At 51.7% G+C, this 19,565-nt stretch overlaps 1 protein-coding gene across 5 annotated transcripts in view; it reads right to left on the bottom strand.

Moving 5' to 3' along the window:
* Nucleotides 1-7,262: 7,262 nt before the first annotated feature.
* Nucleotides 7,263-19,565, bottom strand: part of BCOR (BCL6 corepressor) — a 44,141-nt gene continuing 31,838 nt past the window's right edge. For 3 of the 5 annotated variants that reach the window (XM_049643702.1, XM_049643700.1, XM_049643701.1), the window contains 9 exons: nt 18,632-18,892; nt 17,905-18,249; nt 16,995-17,320; nt 16,436-16,690; nt 12,074-12,240; nt 10,359-10,504; nt 9,817-9,894; nt 9,456-9,612; nt 7,263-8,252 (listed from right to left, as the gene is read on the bottom strand). In XM_049643702.1, the coding sequence (XP_049499659.1) occupies nt 7,961-8,252; nt 9,456-9,612; nt 9,817-9,894; nt 10,359-10,504; nt 12,074-12,240; nt 16,436-16,690; nt 16,995-17,320; nt 17,905-18,249; nt 18,632-18,892 (2,027 nt within the window). In that variant the 3' untranslated portion in view covers nt 7,263-7,960. The remainder of the gene's footprint in view (nt 8,253-9,455; nt 9,613-9,816; nt 9,895-10,358; nt 10,505-12,073; nt 12,241-16,435; nt 16,691-16,994; nt 17,321-17,904; nt 18,250-18,631; nt 18,893-19,565) is intronic. The other 2 variants (XM_049643704.1, XM_049643703.1) reach the window with 1 other exon arrangement.

Genomic DNA, 19,565 nt, shown 5'->3' on the forward strand with positions numbered 1-19,565 from the left:
TCAGACTTCGGCTCAGGTCATGATCTCACAGTTTGTGAGTTCGAACCCCGTGTCGGGCTCTGGGCTCACAGCTTGGAGCCTGGAGCCTGCTTCAGATTCTGTGTCTCCCTCTCTCCCTCTGCGCCCCACCCCCCCCTCAAAAATGAATAAACATTAAAATTTTAAAAAGTTAAGAGTCACATGATCTACTGACTGAGCCATCCAGGTGCCCCATAAAAAGTTTTTTATGATAGAAGAACTTAAATATAACCAAAATGAGAAGAGAGTATAATAGAAATCACCGCACCATGTACCCATCTCCAGTTTCAACAATTACCAGCTGCTGAGCAGACTTATCTATACGTCTTCCTCTCCCTTCCTACTGGATGATTTTGATGCAAATCCCAGATATTTTGTTATTTCACTCATAAATATTTTAGCATATATTACTAAAAGCTAAGGACGCTATCAAAAAATGTTCAGTGTACCTATTTCCCTGTTTTTCACAAATACATTTTTTCAGACTTTTTATTTATCTATCTATCCATCTATTTTTAGGTAAATTCCACGCCCAACATGGAGCTCGAACTCACCACCCGGAGATCCAGAGTTGCACGCCCTACCGACCGAGCCAGCCAGGCGCCCCTAGTTTTCACACACATTTTGGTTTTTAGCTTTTCTGTTCAATTGAGACTCCGAGATCCATATTCTTCAACGCATAGCGTTCATCTTCGGTCTTTCAGTCAACACGTTGCCCCGTCACCTACTTTTCCCCTCACAACTTATTTGAAGAAACTAAGCCATGTTCCTGGCAGAGTCTCGGCCTGGCTTTTGCCGAATACACGCCCACGGTGTCCTAACATGCTCTGTCTCCTATAATTCCTGTAAATTGTGACTAGATCTAGACCTTCATTGTCCAGTATGGTATACCCTAGCCACCTGCGGCCGTTGAGCACTTGCTTTTGTGGCCAGTCCAAACGGAAAAGTGCTGTGTGTGTAAAATATACATTGGATTTATTTTTCCAAGTCGCAGTACAAAAAAAAAGTGAAATATCTCATTAATAATTTCTGTATTGATCACATGTTGAAATGGCAATACGCTCGGTATACTGAGTTGAAATATAAATATTTACCTTGCCTGTTTCTCTTCACTATTTACTTATTTATTTATTTGAAGTTTATTTATTTATTTTGAGAGAGAAAGAGAGAGCAGGAGGGGCAGAGAGGGGGAGAGAGAGAATCTCAGGCTCTGCACTGTCAGCTCAGAGCCCAATGTGGGGCTCAAACTCATGAACCATGAGATCATGACCTGAGCTGAAATCAGACGTGCCACCCAGGCGTCCCTCTCTTCACTTTTTAAAATGTAGCTATTAGGGGAGCCTGGGCAGCTCAGTTGGTTGAGCGTCAGACCTCGGCTCAGGTCATGATCTCACGGTTCGTGGGTTCGAGCCCCATGTCGGCCTCTGTGCTGATAGAGCCTAGAGCCTGCTTTGGATTCTGTATCTCCCTTTCTCTCTGTCCCTCTCCCGTTCATGCTCGTGTTCTGTCTCTCTCAAAAATAAACATTAAAAAATAAATACATAAATAAAATGTAGCTACTAGAAAATTCTGAATTACGTACGTGGCTCACGTTATATTTCTATTGGGCAGCACGGCTCTAGAGCCTTGATCAGTTTTCGGGTTCAAATTCTTGGCAAGACAACGTCATAGGGGAGAAAGGGTTTTCCCATCAGGAGGCGCACCATGCCTCGTTGTTCTTCTTTTCCTTTCTTTTTGGTAATGTTGACATTCATAAATGATCATCGCCTAGATCCACTATTTTATTAAGGGTTATACACTGGTAACATTCTGTAATGTCTTCAGATGCTGGAATGCTGTCGTAGAGCAAAACATTTCCTTTCATATAGGAAAGGCAGGGGGAAGGCTGGATTCTTTCCCTTTGCCCGTTTTCAGATGATGAGGTTTTCCCCAACGCTCCTCCCGGAGGGTTCAGTGAGTTGGTTTCTGCCTGCTGTTATGAACTCCCGATTTGAACGTATCCGTGATTTTTATATTCATTGACGCTACCCTCGCGGATGCTCAAAGCAGCCCACATTTATCGTGTGGGGGCTTCTCCAAGTTGGTGGCTGGTCTTTTTGACATAGCCCCACCAGCTTATTGTGTACGTCCACACCCCCCTCCAACTCTCTCCCTCTGCACGCCGCAATCAGCAATTTCTCTCAGAGGAACCTCAATTCCTCCTAGCCGGATAAGGTAGTTAGAAACCACAGTCTGGGATCTGGTGGTGCTCATTTCTGTAGGTCATCGTTTCTAGGACTTTTCAGAGGACAGAGCTATTTTTTTAAGATCGAGTTCATCATGACTTCACAGCAGTACTTCTAATTCAAGGGCAGGACTACATGATTTGTATTCAACCGCGCCCATCTTACCTTTGCGTCCCCTTTCTCCTCTGCAGAAAATCTCAGTTCTCAACAACAGACGCTTTTTGCTTTATCTCACAACGCACACCGGACCGGCTTGGAATAACAATGCGGACACTCGCACCAAGGATGGGCTTATGGAAAACAACTTGAAATGTTTTTTGCCCTTTTCTGTCGTCAGGATTAATCCACCAAGGATTATATAATCAATCGACTGTGTTTTACAGACACTTACGATAGTTCTTTTCTGAGTGGTTGTGCCACCAACTGGATACAAGTTGGGTTTGTTTCGTTTTGCTTTTTGATTCATAGGCATTGCTTTCCGTTTAAAACTGTGTAAACTCTAAAGTCAAATCGATACAAGAAGTTAAATCAGAGATGGACAGCTTCCATCCTCTTTCCCTTGCAGCCGGCCCTATTTTCCCCAGATGTAACCATTTTCTCAGAGGTTTTTCATTTTTATTTGACTTACATGTATTTTTTACATTTTTTAAATGCATTTTATGTTTTTTATGAAAAAAAAATTTAATATCTCTTTCTTTCTGAGGGGAGGGGAGGAGCAGAGAGAGAGGGAGACAGAGGATCCCAAGTGGGCTCCACGCCAACAGCACAGAGCCCGATGCAGGGCTTGAACTCACGAACCATGAGATCATGACCTGAGCCGAAGCCGGATGGCCATCGACTGAGCCACCCAGGCGCCCCATTTTATTTTTTTAAGGTTATTTATTTTGAGAGAGACAGAAACAGTGCGAGGTTTTGTGAGTTCAAGCCCCCTTGAGATCATGACCTGAGCCGAAACCAAGAGTTGGATGCTTAACCGACTGAGCCACCCAGGCGCCCCGGAGGTGTTTCATTGTTAAAAATAAAGCAGATAGACGTATATGCTTAACTCCCCTTCCCCATCTTATACAGTAGGAAGCCACGCATACTTTTCTTCACCTTGTTTTTTTCATTTAATGATATACTCTGAAGAACATTCTAAAGCAGTTCAGAGAGCTGGTCCTCAGTTCCTTGCACGGATGCACCACTGTTAATTCACCCAGAGCGTAGGAGGCAGAGGCTTGGATGCTTCTGGTCCTTTACTGTTAACACCTGTGAGGCCCGAGTTCACACAGGTGGTAAGCGTATGAAGATCGGATTTGGCTGGAGCGGTAGAAAACCTCAAAATAACAGTGGCCTCAACGTACTCGCTTATTTTTCCGAGACATAAAAGCCAGGAAGGGCGGGACAGGGCTGGGGTGGTGGCTCTGTCACACCAGGCCCTCAGGGACCCAGGACCCACCCAACAAACACATTGAGTGCTTGACTTCCACGCTTCACGGTCCGGGGGTCCGGGGTGGTCACTCTGGCTACAGCTACCACAACCACATTTTTTGGCCAGGAGAGGGAGGCTAGGACGTCTTTAGGGACACCTTCACAGGTGGAAGGAACCACACTTCTGATCTCCACCCGTGATGAGCAATGCGTGAATTTCTACCTGCGATCCCACTACAGCGATTGCGATCTCTGTATCTTACATCGTATTTGCACTATGGTCCTGCACGCCCGGTGCTACGTGGTCTATTCCTATGGTCCCTCTCGATTCCCTCGGGGAGCTTTGACACACACACTATCTCGTCTCTACTCCGGGTCCATTCTTCAGCCCTTCTTCCTCCGCGTTTCCAAACACACGGTGGTGGCTCGATAAATGTTCTTTATGTTTTGGGGGGTTTTTTTGTAAATTTTTTTTAACGTTTATTTATTTTTGAGACAGAGAGAGACAGAGCATGAACGGGGGAGGGTCAGAGAGAGGGAGACGCAGAATCTGAAACAGGCTCCAGGCTCTGAGCTGTCAGCACAGAGCCCGACGCGGGGCTCGAACTCACGGACCGCGAGATCATGACCTGAGCCGAAGTCGGACGCCCAACCGACTGAGCCACCCAGGCGCCCCTGTTCTTTATGTTTTTAATGTTTATTTCTCTGGGAGAAAGAGAGCGCATGAGAGGGGCAGAGATAGAGGGAGAGAGAATCCCAAGCAGGCTCCGCACTGTCAGTGCAGGGTCTGACGTGGGGCTCGATCTCACGAATCGAGAGATCACGACGAGAGCAGAAAACAAGAGTGACACCAAGAGTCGGACGCTTAACCAACTGAGCCACCCCGGCACCCCTCAATAAATTTTTTAATGACTTTTCAAAGATTTAGGTATTTATTATTATTATTTTTTAATGTTTATCTTTTAGAGAGAGAGAGAGAAAACACGCGTGCATGAACTGGGGAAGGACAGAGAGGGAGACAGGATACAAAGTGGGCTCTACACTGACAACAGAGAGCCGGATGTGGGGCTCAAACTCACAAACTGCAAGATCATGACCTGAGCCAAAGTCGGACGCTTAATCAGCTGAGCCACCCAGGTGCCCCAATACATTTTCTTTTTTCAATTTATTTTAGAGAGAGAGAGAGAGAGACCAAATGTGTGATTTGGGGAGAGGGGCGGGGGGATAGAGAGAGAGAGAATCCCAAGCAAGCTCCACACTTAGCACAGAGCCCGACGTGGGGCTCGATCCCATGACCCTGGGATCATGACCTGAGCCGAAACCAAGAGTAAGACACTCAAACAACTGGGCCACCCGGGCGCCCCAATAAATGTTCTTTATACTAATACCCCCCTTTCAAGTGCATGAACCACCACCTTGAAAGTCTCCCAACCCAAGCTCATTACTTCCCCATCCACCCCCTTAAAGCCGTGGCTCCCACCTGTTTTCTGGGCTTAATTCATAGAAATGACCTTCATCCAGGATGGAACCTCAGCTGGCCTCAGGCCCTCCCTTTGCCTCCAGCCCAAACACAAGTACAAAGAGCTGAACGCCCTGGAGTTATTATTATTATTGCTTTAATTTGGGCTTCCGGGAGCCCCTTGCAGCCTTTAGTCGTTGAGGCTCACTACTCTTTTGCTTAAATTACTTCCACGGGGCCTGTTTGACAGGTCTTGCTGTTTGCTTCTTGCCACTCTCACCTGCTGTTTGAAGTGACTTCCTAAAAGACAAAAATTTGGCAAACTATTAACAGTCGTTTTCATACCAGAATGGGGGATGGGAGGAAAACCTGGCTTGGGAGGGGTGACAGGAGCCGGTTTCTCTGAAACGCTTGGATTGTCCTCTTCACAACAAAGGTGAGTTTCTTCTTCCTTTTGTTTTTAATGTTCATTTCTTCATTTTTGAGAAAGAGGTCGCGTACAGGTTCGAGCGGGAGAGGGGCAGAGAGAGAATGAGAATCCCAAGCAGGCTCCACACTCAGCGGGGAGCCTGATGCAGGGGTCTGATCCCACGACCCTGGGATCATGACCTGGGCCAAAATCAAGAGTCAGACGCTTAACCGACTGAGCCACCCAGGCGTCCTGAAAGTGGGCTTCTAAGAGAAGAATGGATCAAAAACAGTCCTCGGCTGCCTTCTGTCTTCAGAATACATCCCAAACGTCATCCGGTATCCCAGGTCTTCCCCAACAAAGGGGCTCTCTCATTCCACCTCCCGGTTAGCCAACGGCGGCGCTGGATTTCCCCCTTCCCGGGCCACCCCTTGATTTTCCCTCCTGCTGCTAAGCCTTGGCGACTCCCCCCCGTTCATCAAGTACATCAGCTGCATGACCTCTTCCCGGTCCCCAGAGCCGCCTTCCATCTGTTCTGCCTTCGTGTTCTCAGAGTCCGAGGCAGGCCTGGAAAGTACTCAGGGCATTCTGAGCACAAATGGATTTGATACAAGGAATCGCGTGCTTATAGTCTTTGGGGGGGGGACCACTGGGTTCCAGAACAATCTGCCGGGGTTGTCATCCAGGCGTCAGAAAACGGGCTTCGGCAACCACTGATGCTTCTAAAGACCCCATGTTGGAAGTCTGCTTGGCCTAGTCACTCCAACTGGCCAATGTGTCTGGATGACCTCTTTTTATCAGCCGCTACTAGAGCAGGAAGAGGTCTCTACCTCACTCTGCCTTCCAAACCGAAGGGGCGTTCAGATCCTAGCTGCAAGAGAGTCTGGTAGCTTTCAGCCTTCTAGCCTCTGCAATGAGGGAAGGCCATAAAAGGATGTAGGACAGAAACTGGGATAATGGATAACAGGAGGCCCGGAGGGAGAAGGGACAGCTCGGTTTCTGGAAGGACCACTCCTTAAAGATAAACCATGTTCCATCAAGGCCAAAGACAATGTACGACCATACGAGGGCATCACAAGAAAATGGGGAAGAGAAGGATCCGAGAGACATCAAAATATATGTCCACGAATTGAGATGTTAGAATAGGACTCCAAATTGTATTCTTTTTTTTTTTTTTTTGGAAGTTTATTTTTGAGACAGAGAGTATGCACACAAGCAGGGGAAAGGCAGAGAGAGAGAGGGAGAGAGAGAGAGAGAGAGAGAGAGAGAGAGAATCCCAAGCAGGCTCTGCGCTCCCAGCACAGACTTGGGGCTCGATCTCACGAGCCATGGGACCATGACCTGAGCTGAAATCAAGAGCCGGATGCTTAACCGACTGAGCCCCCCAGGCGCCCCTAGGACTGCAAACTGGATTCTGAGTATAACTGCCCTGAAATCCTCCAATTTGCCCCGGTTTATACAGAGACCATATATTCGTGGTCACTTCAACATCCGCGACAAAAGTGATGCTTCAGGAATACACAGGACACAAGATGCTCCAATTTTCTCCTTTCCGCAACAGGTTTATTGCCTTTTAAGAAAATTTTTGTAAAATATAAATACAAAGGCAGAGAATTTACTTACAAAGTTAAAACACAGATTTCAAACATAAACACACAATTCAGAAAATTTTAGTTTTATGTACATTTCCAAGCAACCTCGACATTATTATGTTAGTTCTCAATATTTTACAGGGTACAGAAAAAAATAGCTCAGTCTTCTTTAAATAAGAGCATAAAATGTTTAAACATATAAACAATCCGGTTTGATGCGTGAAAACTAATTTCACAGCTTTTTAAATTAGGATATAAAAGTTTCATACAATTAGTTGTTGTGTGTGGATATGGTTTGAATTTATATTACACACTACCGGATTACATCCAATAGCATTGACCTGGCCCGAGCAGGTACTCTGTAAACAAAACATAAAGGTACAACAATTGCCAAGCGCCTTCACCCAACTCACTCCCCGAAACCGGCCGCGTGGCTCGGACCACACTCGCAAGAGTCGTGGCCTCCGACGAGGGAGCTCTGTGTGACGTCACGTCAAAGTGTGGAACTCCGTTTCCTCATTGTTTGTTTTCTCCTTAAAAGAGAAATGGAACAAAACAAACAGTCCCAGTAAAAACGAACGTATCCCAAAGCGTGTGTGCATCGAAACGGTAAAGAAACGTTAGGACAACTTCATAAAAACTGACGGAGACGTTTAAAAAGAAAAGAACGACGACAGCAACGAAATCCGTGTTTTCTAAGTACTTCTGACTGGAGCCGTTTCTCTTATATAAAGAAGAGATATTTTCGTATGTAATAGTGTCCTTTCTTTACAGAAATAGTCGTATTATGACACATATGCACAAAGATTAACACTATACCACACTGTACATGGAGGGCCCGGCGAGCTCACCAGTAGTCGTCCGAGCCCATGTCGCCGGGGTGGAGCCACTCCATGGACGAGCCCAGCAGAGTCTGAAGCTCGCTGGTGAACTCCACCAGGTCTAAGAGCTCCTTGCTTTCGGGGTTAAAGGCTTCCAGGTCTTTGGAGCAAGAGAACAGGAGACTTGCCGAAACTTGCCGGTAAAACTCTGCCTCTGCGATGGTGACGATTTCCACATTTGGGAAGTTGCACCGGAATATGCGGGAGGACATCTTCAGTTTCTTGAGCACGTCCGAGAGCAACAGCCAGTTTCGAGGCCTGCGCGTGAGAGGGGAGAGTGGTTTGAGGCTGCGGCCAACTTAAAAGCGTTCCCCGCTATTCCCCGCACCCCACCCTCCAAGGAGCCGAGTCCCTGGGCCGGGCCAGCGGTTACTTCCGCTCGGACACCGCGGTCCCCGCCCCGGGTCTCACCAGCCCTGTGACATCTACTTTTACGCGGCGACAACTCTGGACTCGGCTGGATTCAGGAAGAGACCGTCTAGAGACGATTTAAACGGAAGCAGGGACCGCACCTCTGAAAGAGCCTTCTCTTGGGAGGGGTGGGGATCTCAGTGCTGCCAGAACCTTCCAGGTGAAACACCTGCTCGCTCAGCTCTGGCCACACCTCGGGTCACCACTCTCCAAGGGAGTGCCTCGCTGCCGTCACCGCGGGAAGCCTTCGGTCTCCCAGCCTGACAGTGATGCAGAGGCCTCTTTGGTCTCTCGTCTCCTCCAACCCCCATGAACGGAGCGTTAGACACCCAGAAGGCTGGCTGGCTTTCTTCCCCCCTCCCCCCACCCCTCAGTGCTTTGGGGAGTGACGCTTTTGAGAGGGAAGGTGTTACATTCCTTCTGTACACCCTGCCACGCTTTGTGATTTCTATTACTAATAAAATGTCACTGTAACAGCATACGTGAAGAGGATGTTACTCATTAAGCACCTCTGTCAACATTCAGCAGAACAGTTTCCCGACGTGTACGCACCCCCCGAGGGATGGGTCAGTTGCAGCTCAGTGGCCTGGCCGCGGGGGGGCAAGACTGGATCTGACCAAACCCGAGGACACACGAGACCCGAGGTGCCCTGGGACGCTTTTTCCAGTTCACACGAGAAGGGGGCATATGGGTATAGGCCAACAGACCTCAAAGGCCTTGGAAGGTCCCTACGGTGGCCTGTTGGAGCAGGGCGGGGGCGGGACGGGGCGACTCCTAAGGAGGACCCCTTTCCAAAGAGTTTAGTGACCCAAGGATCCAAGTTGCGGACTCTTCTGTGAAGTTCCAATCACTGAATTCAACGTCCCTTGGGCTCCAGGGGTGCTGTGTTCCCAACCTCCACGCCTTTTCTGGGAAAGGCCTGCTGTGGGCTTCGTGGGCTTTGAGGAATCCACTCACCTACCCACCCACCCGCCATCTGCTTAAAGGCGTCTCTAACTCCTGCCGCCGAGCAGCCTAACTAGTCCACGAGCACGTGATGGCCATGCTCACCCCTGAGCGACGGACACTTGGATGTTATAACACGGTAAGAGGGGGCTTTCTGAAAACTCAAATTCAAACACGTCGCTGTAGGCCTCGTCGTCGTCATCCTGGTCCTCCGGCCCCGGGGGGTTTGCCAAAACGTCATATCCGCTTTCATCATCTGGCTCTAATGCAGGGCAAACGAGAGAGAGAGAGAGAGAGAGAGAAATCAATAAGCCACCGCGAGGTATCGGCTCTTGTCGAAAGAGGACGCCGTGAAAAACTCTTTCCCAAGTCGGCCCTGCTCATGGCGCCCACTGCCCACCGCCCCTCGCCCACAGCACAGAAAACTCCTTCACTTCCCACCGAACCAGAAGGAACAACGGCTCACCGCACACAGCGCTGCCATAGAACTCCCAGGAGCCATTGGAATCTTCGTCACTGCGACCCTGTAGGTCATTTAAATAATCTGGAGGGAGAAAACCAAGATAAAACCCGCTGGGGAGAATCAAATGCTGGCCGCTTTCGGGGGCATTTTACCGTCAGGCCTGGCATGCGACTTCCCGGCTATCCCACAGCGCCCCCTTTGTGCCCTGCTTCCAACACCCGGTTCTCTGCCACATCAGACCAGGACCTGCATACCTGTCCACCTGCCTTCCGGACAGACGGGCCACCCTCACTGCCCCCGGAGCCCACCAAAAAACCTAGACGGGCCAGCTACGCATTTTCTCAGCCCTTGCAAGCAAATTAAGAGTGTGTATCTTGTCTTTGAATTTCGTATCCCTTCTCTGATAGACTCGCTTTCCCCAGGAAGTATAACTTAAGGTAAACGAGGGAGGGCCCCACGACTGAGTGGTATTCCCTGGACAGAAACGCGCGAAGAAGCCATCTCAATGGTTGAGTAATAAGCCCACGTCTTGAACTCTGTCGTACCTGTTAAAAACTTTTCCATAAGCTCGCTGTGGGTCATTTTCATGATGGTTCTACCTGAGTACGTAGCCAAAGTGGGGTCAGCACCATAAGAGAGGAGCAAACGGACGATTTCCAAGTGATCGTTCTCGACGGCATCGTGGAGAGGTCTAGGAGAGACACGCGGCGGGATTACACGTGTGCTTGCCTCTGACAACGTGCAAGACTGGATATGCGCGGGCCAAGCTTCCTGGGGGGGCCATTTCACCAAGGTGTGCGCCTACCTCTGCCATTCCGGACAGGGGAACTGAGGCACCGTGAGTGGCCCGAGGTCAAGCAACGAAGCACTCTGTTGTGATTTCTGTACTTAACCCCTTACAAGGCAGGTGAAGGGACACATTTCGGGCCTAATTCTCAACTGCAAGTCTATTTTTAATCCAGGACTCCAGGAGGAACTCAAGCCCAAAGGAAATCATTTTCAATGAACTTAAGCAGTAACAGACTGGAAAATGAGAATTTATGGGGGGGGAGGGCAGGGAATCGCACCATTATGGAAGCCAAAACACCAAGCAATTGTTATACCATTAAAAAAAGAAAAAAGAAAAGCTTATTCCTTTTTTTAAATGTTTCTTTTTGAGAGAGAGAGAGAGAGAGAGAGTGAGTGTGAGTGGGGGAGGGGCAGAAAGAGGGAGACACAGAATCCGAGGCAGGCTGCAGGCTCTGAGCCGTCAGCACAGAGCCCGACGCGGGGCTCGGACTCACAAACCGCGAGATCGTGACCTGAGCCGAAGTCAGGCGCTTAACTGACTGAGCCACCCAGGTGGCCCAAGCCTACTCCTTTTTTCAAAAAGAAACTAGGTACGAAGTGGAGCCTTTCCTGAAAGGCGCATGTCAGCAGCTTAGAGATCAATGATCAAACCTCTGGCCCAGAAGCAGAGTCCCTGGGGTGAGACCTTGGGAGGGTACACACTCTTCCGGCCGGTGTCCACTGGGGTCAGGCAGTTGCCCGCAGTCCCGTCCTGAGGGAATGCTATTTGGAAATCACGAAACACCAAATACCTTTCAGTTTTGCTAATTTTATGCCTGTCAGGAAAGCCCTATGCCCCGCCTCCTGGTGGCATCCCATGCACACAATCAGGAAGATGCTTGGGCTGACTCAGACCTGGGCCTCTGACCAACAAACCGAGGTCAAGGGCAGGGTAGGGGACAGGCCTGGGGATGTGAGTGGACAAAGCGGGTCCTACGGAGCCAGTGGCCTCTGGCCCTCTGTACTCCTGGGACTTTCAACTCACGTGTATTTTAAATACAGTGCTTTAATACATGCTGACATGGGGCATCTGACTTCGGCTCAGGTCATGATCTCACGGTTCGTGAGTTCAAGCCCCGCATCGGGCTCTCTGCTGTCAGGGAGGAGCCTGCTTGGGATCCTCTGTATCCCTATCTGCCCCTCCCCCCGCTCGTGCTCTCCGTCAAAAATAAAAGACACGTTAAGAAAAACTGCTGACAATAAGTCCAGTGTCTTCAAAGGCAACACCTGCGATCATTCGTGAAGGCTCCGACATTTTCAGGGACTTCTGTCCAGGGGAACGTTACTAACTGTTAACGTTCTATCTAAATTTGCCAGAAAGGTCTGTTCCGTTCCATTCTAGGACTCTGCCGTCTGCGTGCTTACATATCAGTCTCTATCTATCTTTCCTTCTGGGGGTTTTCCACATGCCCTGAGAACCACCGCCACTGACCTGGTTCCGTCCTGGGCACTGCAGTTGACGTCCGCGCCATATTCAAGGAGGTGTCGCACAATGTTGAGCCACCCCCTGGCACAAGCTTCGTGCAGGGCACAGTAACCCGCGTTGTCTCGATGGTTCACGTCACAAATCTTGTTCTCCAGGCAGTACAAGACCACTTCCTGCGGGGAGAGGGGGAGAGGGATGCCGTCATCCATCATCGCACGGCGAACCTTCCGAGGGTGACCTCTCCAGAGCCCGTCAGTGCCTTCTTTCAAAGGCACACCCCCCCTGGGCCCGAGAGCCACCGCGGGGTGGGCAGACGGTGGACGTGTCGGTGAGGGGGCGAGGGCATGTGTGACAAAGATTGAACGGGCCCATTCAGTAGGTGGTAGTGGAGAACAACGCAAGTCTGGATGAAAGCATGGACGACCGACGCGCAGAGATTAAATCAGCCGGAGAACATTCCTTCACGTAGAGAGGGAGGGGGTGGCCGGTTAGGTTAGCCAGGTCCTCCCACGCTCCCGCTTGCAGGGTAAGTAGGGTAAAAGAGACACTCTTTGCACCACAGAAAACATCAAGAAGGGACACGAAATTCTTCAAACAACCCCCGCCCTATATGTCACCTCGCTCCACCCCCCTCGGAGCGGAATCGATATGATATTTACGGATTTACCGAAGTTAAAGATGAGCATCCGACATACCACACACTGCCGCCTACGCGTCTCAAGAACTAAATAAAACAAGTCTACCCTTCCCCCTTCGAGGAAGGTATTCTGTGTCAACGGTTTGCATTAGAATCACTGTTATTAATCTGACTTCTTTGGTGTATTAAAATATTAATATGAACTGCTCCCGGTAAGCAGAGCAGTAATTTATTCAGTGTTTTATTACCTTGATTAAGAAAGTTTTCAAACACACAGAACAGCATTTGCCACCAGAAAACACACTACACTGTTCTCCTACAAGTCATGTCCAGCAGAGAGCCGTCAGGTTCCGAGAGCTGGGGGTAGGCGGGGCCTGCCCACACGTGGTCTACTTGGTAAGAGGGAGCTGGCTGGGGTCAGAGCAGGCCTCCCGGTGACAACTTTTAAATAACTCATCTGTTAAACCTCAAACAGGGGTCATTCCAGCCGCCCACAGATGTAAGGTGGGGCCTGAAAACCTTTCGTGGCCTTTCTAGGACCCATCAATCAAAAGCGACCGCTTCCTTGGGAGCTGACCGGAAGGTTCCATATGCTCACCCTGGGGACCTAATATCGCACGCTGGTAAACCTGGCCGTCGGGGCCCTGCTGCTTCAGGCGACTGAGGCAGCTCCCTTCCAAAACAGGAGGAGGAAGAAAGAAGGTGTGCCCAACAAATGAGTGTCTTCGTTCAGACCCTAACCTGCCAGGAAGCCCACAATCCTCTGGGCTCCCAGGCCCTCACTAGCCAGACTCGAGTGGACGGCTGGAAGCTAATGAGTTGTGTGCCCCAGCCAGGGAGAGGCCCCGTCACGTGGCTCTGGGATCAGGTCTGAGCACCACCGCTGTGCACAGATCAATTTACCCTCGGCCCGGCGGCCTGCCTGGTGTCCTATCAACCCAGGGTTTATTTGCTCTGACAACTATGGCCTTCACCTGGAAACCTTTGTCGCTACTGGACGGATCTGAGGGTACCTAGAAATGAAAGGACAAAGCTGATGGGTAAGTCAACCCTCTTTTCCTGGAGGGTGGTGGGGAAGGCAGTAGTAACCCGACGGCCGGGTCAAACTCTTTGACATGGGCTGCCCCAACTGAGCTGTGTGGCTATCGCTGTTTACAAAGGACTTCTCCCTCTCCCCAAATGAGTATGTCATCTGTTATCCCGCGGTCATCTAGGAGACCTCAGGAAGGGAAGGCGGTGCTATTCTCGTTCAACACTCGGGTTTCGAAATAGAGGTCCGGAGAGGTTGGAGCCCAAGTTCAATTCACATGAAACCCTAGACCTATAGCTCCAGTCTTTTGGTACCTGGTCAGCTAGAAAGATTGAGAAGGCCCAAGAGGGCCCCTGCGAGGGGGGTGCAATCATGCTGTGATGAGCATCCCATCCCGACGCCAGGCTCTCTCGGTTACGGGGTCGGTTGAGCAGGCTAACCGCTCTCTCTTAGCTAGGACAGCGGCGGCCTCTAGGCTGGCCACCGCTGTCACCAACAGAGACAATGGTGAAGAGGCTGGGCAAGTTGGTGTCCCCAGTACGGTTCTTGGTTTATTTTCTACACTAGAAATGGGACTGTTTGAAGGGCAGCCCCCCCATTTCCAAACAAAATCAAACTGTTTTTGTTGGACAATTCTCTGTTAAGCGGCTATAAGCCGTATGCCATTAACCGCAAAATGTAACCATAAAGGCCATAAACCCGACATTGTTAATTAATTAAATGCCTCATTAACTTTTTTAAAAACATGATTTATTCAATTCATAGAAAATTTAACCATCACCACTAAACGCACAAGCATGTGGTTGCACATTGGCATTTTAGCCTAAGAAACAGAAACCTTTTTACCGGAAGGGAAAGGTTTGAACGTCTCTGGCCATGCACGTGGTCTATTTAACACAGAGGGTGCTTCTGAACCTTAAGAACCAGATAAACACAGCGCAAAGCTTGGACAGCCTTTTGCTTACACATAGCAGGTCCAGCTCAGCAGAAAATGACAGTGGGAAAGACTAACTTCAGGAAGGCCTTCCCAAGTCAGTGCCTTCGTGAAACACACCTTTACGGGGTTAAACAAATTGTCCTTCACCTTTCAAAGTTTTAGCCCACCACATCTAACTGGCCATCATCGCAACATTTTAAGTCCTGCCTGAAGAAACCTGGGAAGTTGGAAGTTAAAAGTCGGTAGTTAAAATGTTCAGCATCCGAACCGCTGATCTGTGCAAATTACATATTGAACTTCACATGTGAAGGGGCGAGAAAAAACCCCGGTTGTCCTGACATAAACACTTCTACGGCTTCACGTGCCATCGAAGGCCCTTTAGGTAGCTTACAAACGTCTGGATCAAGTAAGTGCTCCTTGGTCCAGGGCTCAAACCCACTGGTTCCATGAAAACCAAAATGCAAACTTCCTCAGAGGACCAACCAGGGTTCCGTCCCTGGTCTGAAAGGGAGACTGGTGGAAATGTCAAGATCAAAGGTGAGGCTGGGAGCCCCGCCCTCCACCGAGGGGTGGAGCCCGCTGCCTTCCTGCTCCCCCTCCAGCCCTCAGGTGAGGCTTCCTCTGGGGCCGCCCCGTGGGTTTCACCTTCCCGAACTAAAAATCATCCCAGAGAGCTTCCTCCAGGTAATCTGGACATCTCCAGAAAAGACACGACCGTACAAACGACAGCACATTTCACCAACGAGCAAATGGGACAGGGGACGGGCTGGCTTGGGGTCAAGGCGGTCACACCGACAAGGCCCCCCCCCCCCCACAACGGATGGAAGCACAGAGCTGGTCAGGGTGTGGGGGCCAGGACTTTGGCAAATCCCGGGAGCCCCCGGCAGAGCCCTGCCACCATAGCCCTCGGCCACACCTCCAAGCTCCACACTCCGCCTGCTGAGCCCCGTTTTATTTTCACCATTCAACTCCCAGAGGGCTGATGCCAGCATAAAAAATGCCTTTGCCCTATGGGCTATTACATCACAATTTCATCTGACAAGTGTGGTGGGGGAGCCGCACAGGGCAGAGGGGGTCATCTATCTCAGAGGGCAGCTCCGACGTAAGCCAGTCTTGGAGAGGAGCAGGGTGGGGGAGGGGGCAGTGAGTCTTAGGCCTGAGTCCCGCTGCTCCTCCTCCTCCTCCTCCTCCTCAGCAGCCCTCAGGCTCCCTCGCCCTCTCACATAAAAGACTCTTCACTCTTCGGGTCTGCCCCCCTCCCCCACCAACCCCCTACCCCTGCCCAGACATTTCCCGCCCCGCTCCCCACAGGGGCACCGCTTTGCCCGAGAAACAGCGCAAGCAACCCAAAATAGAGCTAATAACTTCTCTCCCCCTTGCTAATCAGAATCCAAAAGGGCTCATTAAAATTCCCCCAGTCGCCAAGCCCTGGGTTATGTCAGATTTTATATCAGAGATAAGTGAGCGAGACTGGAGGATGCCGAAGCAGCCTACCTGCCTGAACACGAACTGAACATCAGAGAGGCCTTTCTTTTCACATGGCGATTGAACAAGCCAGCAAAGAGTCGGAACGCGAGTGGGGCTAATGCAAACATCCTGCTGGAATACCCAGCCCAGCCCCTGATGGGGGAGGGGAGGGGCGCTGGGCTCCGAGACCCTTCGAGACCCTGCCCGGCTCAGCCAGGGCACCTCCCCCACCCCACCCCAGCCTCGAGGAGCGACAGCCCAGGCTCTTGGAATCCGGGCACCCCCAAGGACACTCACCTCGTAGCCAAGCCGGGCTGCCCGCTGCAGGAGGGTCTCGCCTGCGTTCTTATTGACAATAAGTCTCCGTGCTTCTGGCGGCATCGGGCGCGACTGGGTGGTCTCGGGAGGGGAGCTTGAGCGCGGCAGCTGGGAGGACTGGGAAGCCGGCAGCAGTTGTTGCAAACGGTCGAAGGGCTTCTGGTCCTGCTTGGCTGGTGACAAATCGTAGTCGGAACTGGGCTCGGGCCGCTTTCTGAACCTCCGGACGGTCACCTATCACAAAACCAGGCAGCGCTCGTGGTTAAGCCGGCCTTCCAGCACCCGCGTCTCTTCCCCTCCTCCCCGCAAGTTACAAACCCGAGTGGGGGAGGCACTTTCCCCTCTCCGTTTGTTTGGGGGAGGGGGGCTGTGGAGTGGAGGGAGGCTGGGGGGAAGGGTTTCATTCTTAACTAGTTTGAAACTTGGCCACCACCCAGGAGACGTGGCCCCTAGGATGGGGGAGTGACGTTTTGGGAGGGGAACCTGGGAAAAGGAAAGCTTTGTCCCCAGAAGCCGAGAAGCAGGGGGCAAGAGGTACCTTGCCGTCAGTGTTCTCCACATAGTAGTCTCCGGTCAGCGACAAGCCCTGCCTGGGCTCCGGAGGGATCAAATGCTTGGTTTTGCACAGTCTCTTCCCGGATGGTTTCTCGCTGTTGTCGGTGTATTTCTGCAGCAGGGAGGCAGCCTGGCAATCTTCTTCTTCGTCTGTGCACAGCACATCTGTCTTCTGGCTTTCTTTAATTTTCTGCTGTTTGGCAGGCGGCCTCGAGGCTGGCGCGCAGCTTGGCGGAGGCTGCTTTTTGCCGCTTGCATTGGTGGATGAAAGGCTCTTCATGGGCGGAGAGCCGGAGAACACAGGCAAGCCTAAATCCGGAGGGGGTGGCGGGCGGGAAGGAGGGAGGGGGAGAAGAAGCAGGCGTTACACGGTTGTAGCCGGTGCGGAAAGAAAAGCCCATTGTTAGCACTGATCACTGGAGCGGCTTCAGTTTTTAAAGATATACCAATTATGTTTCCAAAGCATTAATATTTTAATTATCCCACATTCAAACGGCAAATAGGTTAACCCACGAAACGCCAAGCGGCAAGTTTCTCCGGAGGGCCGGGACAAGAGGGCACAAGCCAGCCCTTCCCGGATCTGCCACCCCCAACCCGTAGCACCTAGCGATCGGCCACAGTCTGAGGCTGCGACCGGGGTGCTGGCGGGCCCGCGGGGTCACCCAGACTTGCCCTTTCTGCCCAGCCATGGGCCGGGTACAGCAGCCACCCTCCCGAGCTCGTCGCTATACACTCCCCCAGGGAAGTGGGGAGGCTGGAAGGACCTCCCGAGAGAACTCCCCGCCCGCCACATCCTACATCCTAGTCAGTCCATTTTCTATGGCGCCCTTCCCCAGGCAGGTGATCCACCCTCCGCGAGCGGGGCGGGCGGTCACGGGGTGGCCTCCGCGTACCTTGTTCGTTGTCACTGGATTTGAGGGACTCCTCCGACCAGCTTCTGTTGCCTTTGGCCTCTGCCCTTTTCCTGCCAGGTTTCTCTTCGGGGCTGTTATTGCCCTGGGCAGTGACCTCAGGCTGAACTGCCTGGGTCACTTCCTTCCTGCCCTGCCGGCCAGGTTTGCTCTCTGCTGCCGACACCTGCTGCTCCCACCGTTCTCTAAGGTGCAGCAAGTGGCGTTGCTTTTTAGGATGGAGCCCTGTTAATTCAATGCACACCTTCAGGTTGGTCAGCTCACTATAATGTGGGTCTTCTAAGTAGTTAGAGGAACTGTTTGTCATTTCCCTCTCAGGCCAGTCATCTAATGGAGAAATAACTACAAATTAATCAACAAGCCCCCTGGGGAGGGGGGGGAACAAACTGTCTTAAGCATCACTAATGGGGGGTGGGGGAGGGGAGGGGAGTGGTCACAGCCTCTGCTCGAGGGCTGTCACCAAGTCTTGGGAGGGGGCCTGTTCATCTTTGGCCGTCTTGGGGCTGGAGCTCCTGCATCTGGCTTTGGGGCAAGGGTGAGCGGCTTCCCCAGGGCTCCGGGGCGGGAACGGGGGGGGGGGGGGGGGGGGGGTCTCCATTGCTCCGCATTAGGACTTCCCCTGGGCGCCCTGCGGCCGGGGTGCGCGGCACACGTCATGTCCGTCCACCTCTGGCCGCGTGCGCAGGCAGTCGAAGCCGACCGAGCTCACCTTTGGAGACCCGTCTTCGCTTGGCTTTCAGCAGAGGGTCCTCCGGCAGGTCTTCCGCTGCGGTCTCGGTGTGGTTGCTGTCACCTGAGACTTTGCGCTTTCTGTCCAGCCGGAGGGTGGGGCTGTGTGGCATGTCCCCGGCCGCCTGGTCGGCGGGGGGCTCGCTCGCAGGCTGCCTGTCCACGAAGTATTTCTCCACGGGAAGATCTTTGTCCTCTGGCGCTTCAAAGGGATCGTGTTTGTTTCCAGCACTGTATTCGCCTGGCGGACGGGAGACAGGAATACGAGGAATGAAGGCCCGAAGGTCACCACGGGAAGGCAGGACCTCCATGCCCACGGTCGTCTGCCACCAACAGACCGTTCTTTGGAAGACCGGGGGCCTCACGCGTTGGCGGCACAAAACCCGCAGAAATACAACGTCTCAAAAGGGAGGCACACACCACACTCGGCTTTCTCTTTCTACCTTTTTATAGTTGGGGCACAAAGAGAGTCGGGAGACGAGGCATCCTCACAACTTCAATGATGCTTAGGTCCCTTCCAGGGCCCTGTCCCGCGGGGGGCAGGTGACCCTGCAGCAAGATCCAACCAAGCCAGGGCTGACCCAAGAAATCTCTCCGGAGTCATTTGCTGAAGGCATTATTTTGAAATCAAAGGGAAGCTATGTAATAAACAGAACGAATAGCGCCGCCGCGTCATCTGCAGAAGGGACAGCAGCAATGTTCCCTTGGGTCGACAGGGGAGACGGGGAAGAGAGAGGGCTGGGGAAGGAGTGTGTTGGCAGGCAGGGAAGCTGGGGGACCAAGCGGGGAAGACGAGCCTGGGGAAGCCAAGGAGAGGCTTCCTGGTGTGCACACAAGAGTCAAAGGCAATTTCTTTTTTCTTTTTTTTAGGTTTCTTTCTTTTGAGAGAGTGCGGGGGGGGGGGGGGGGGGGGG

This window comes from Panthera uncia, chromosome X, assembly GCF_023721935.1.
Source record: "Panthera uncia isolate 11264 chromosome X, Puncia_PCG_1.0, whole genome shotgun sequence".
NCBI classification, from domain to species: domain Eukaryota; kingdom Metazoa; phylum Chordata; class Mammalia; order Carnivora; family Felidae; genus Panthera; species Panthera uncia.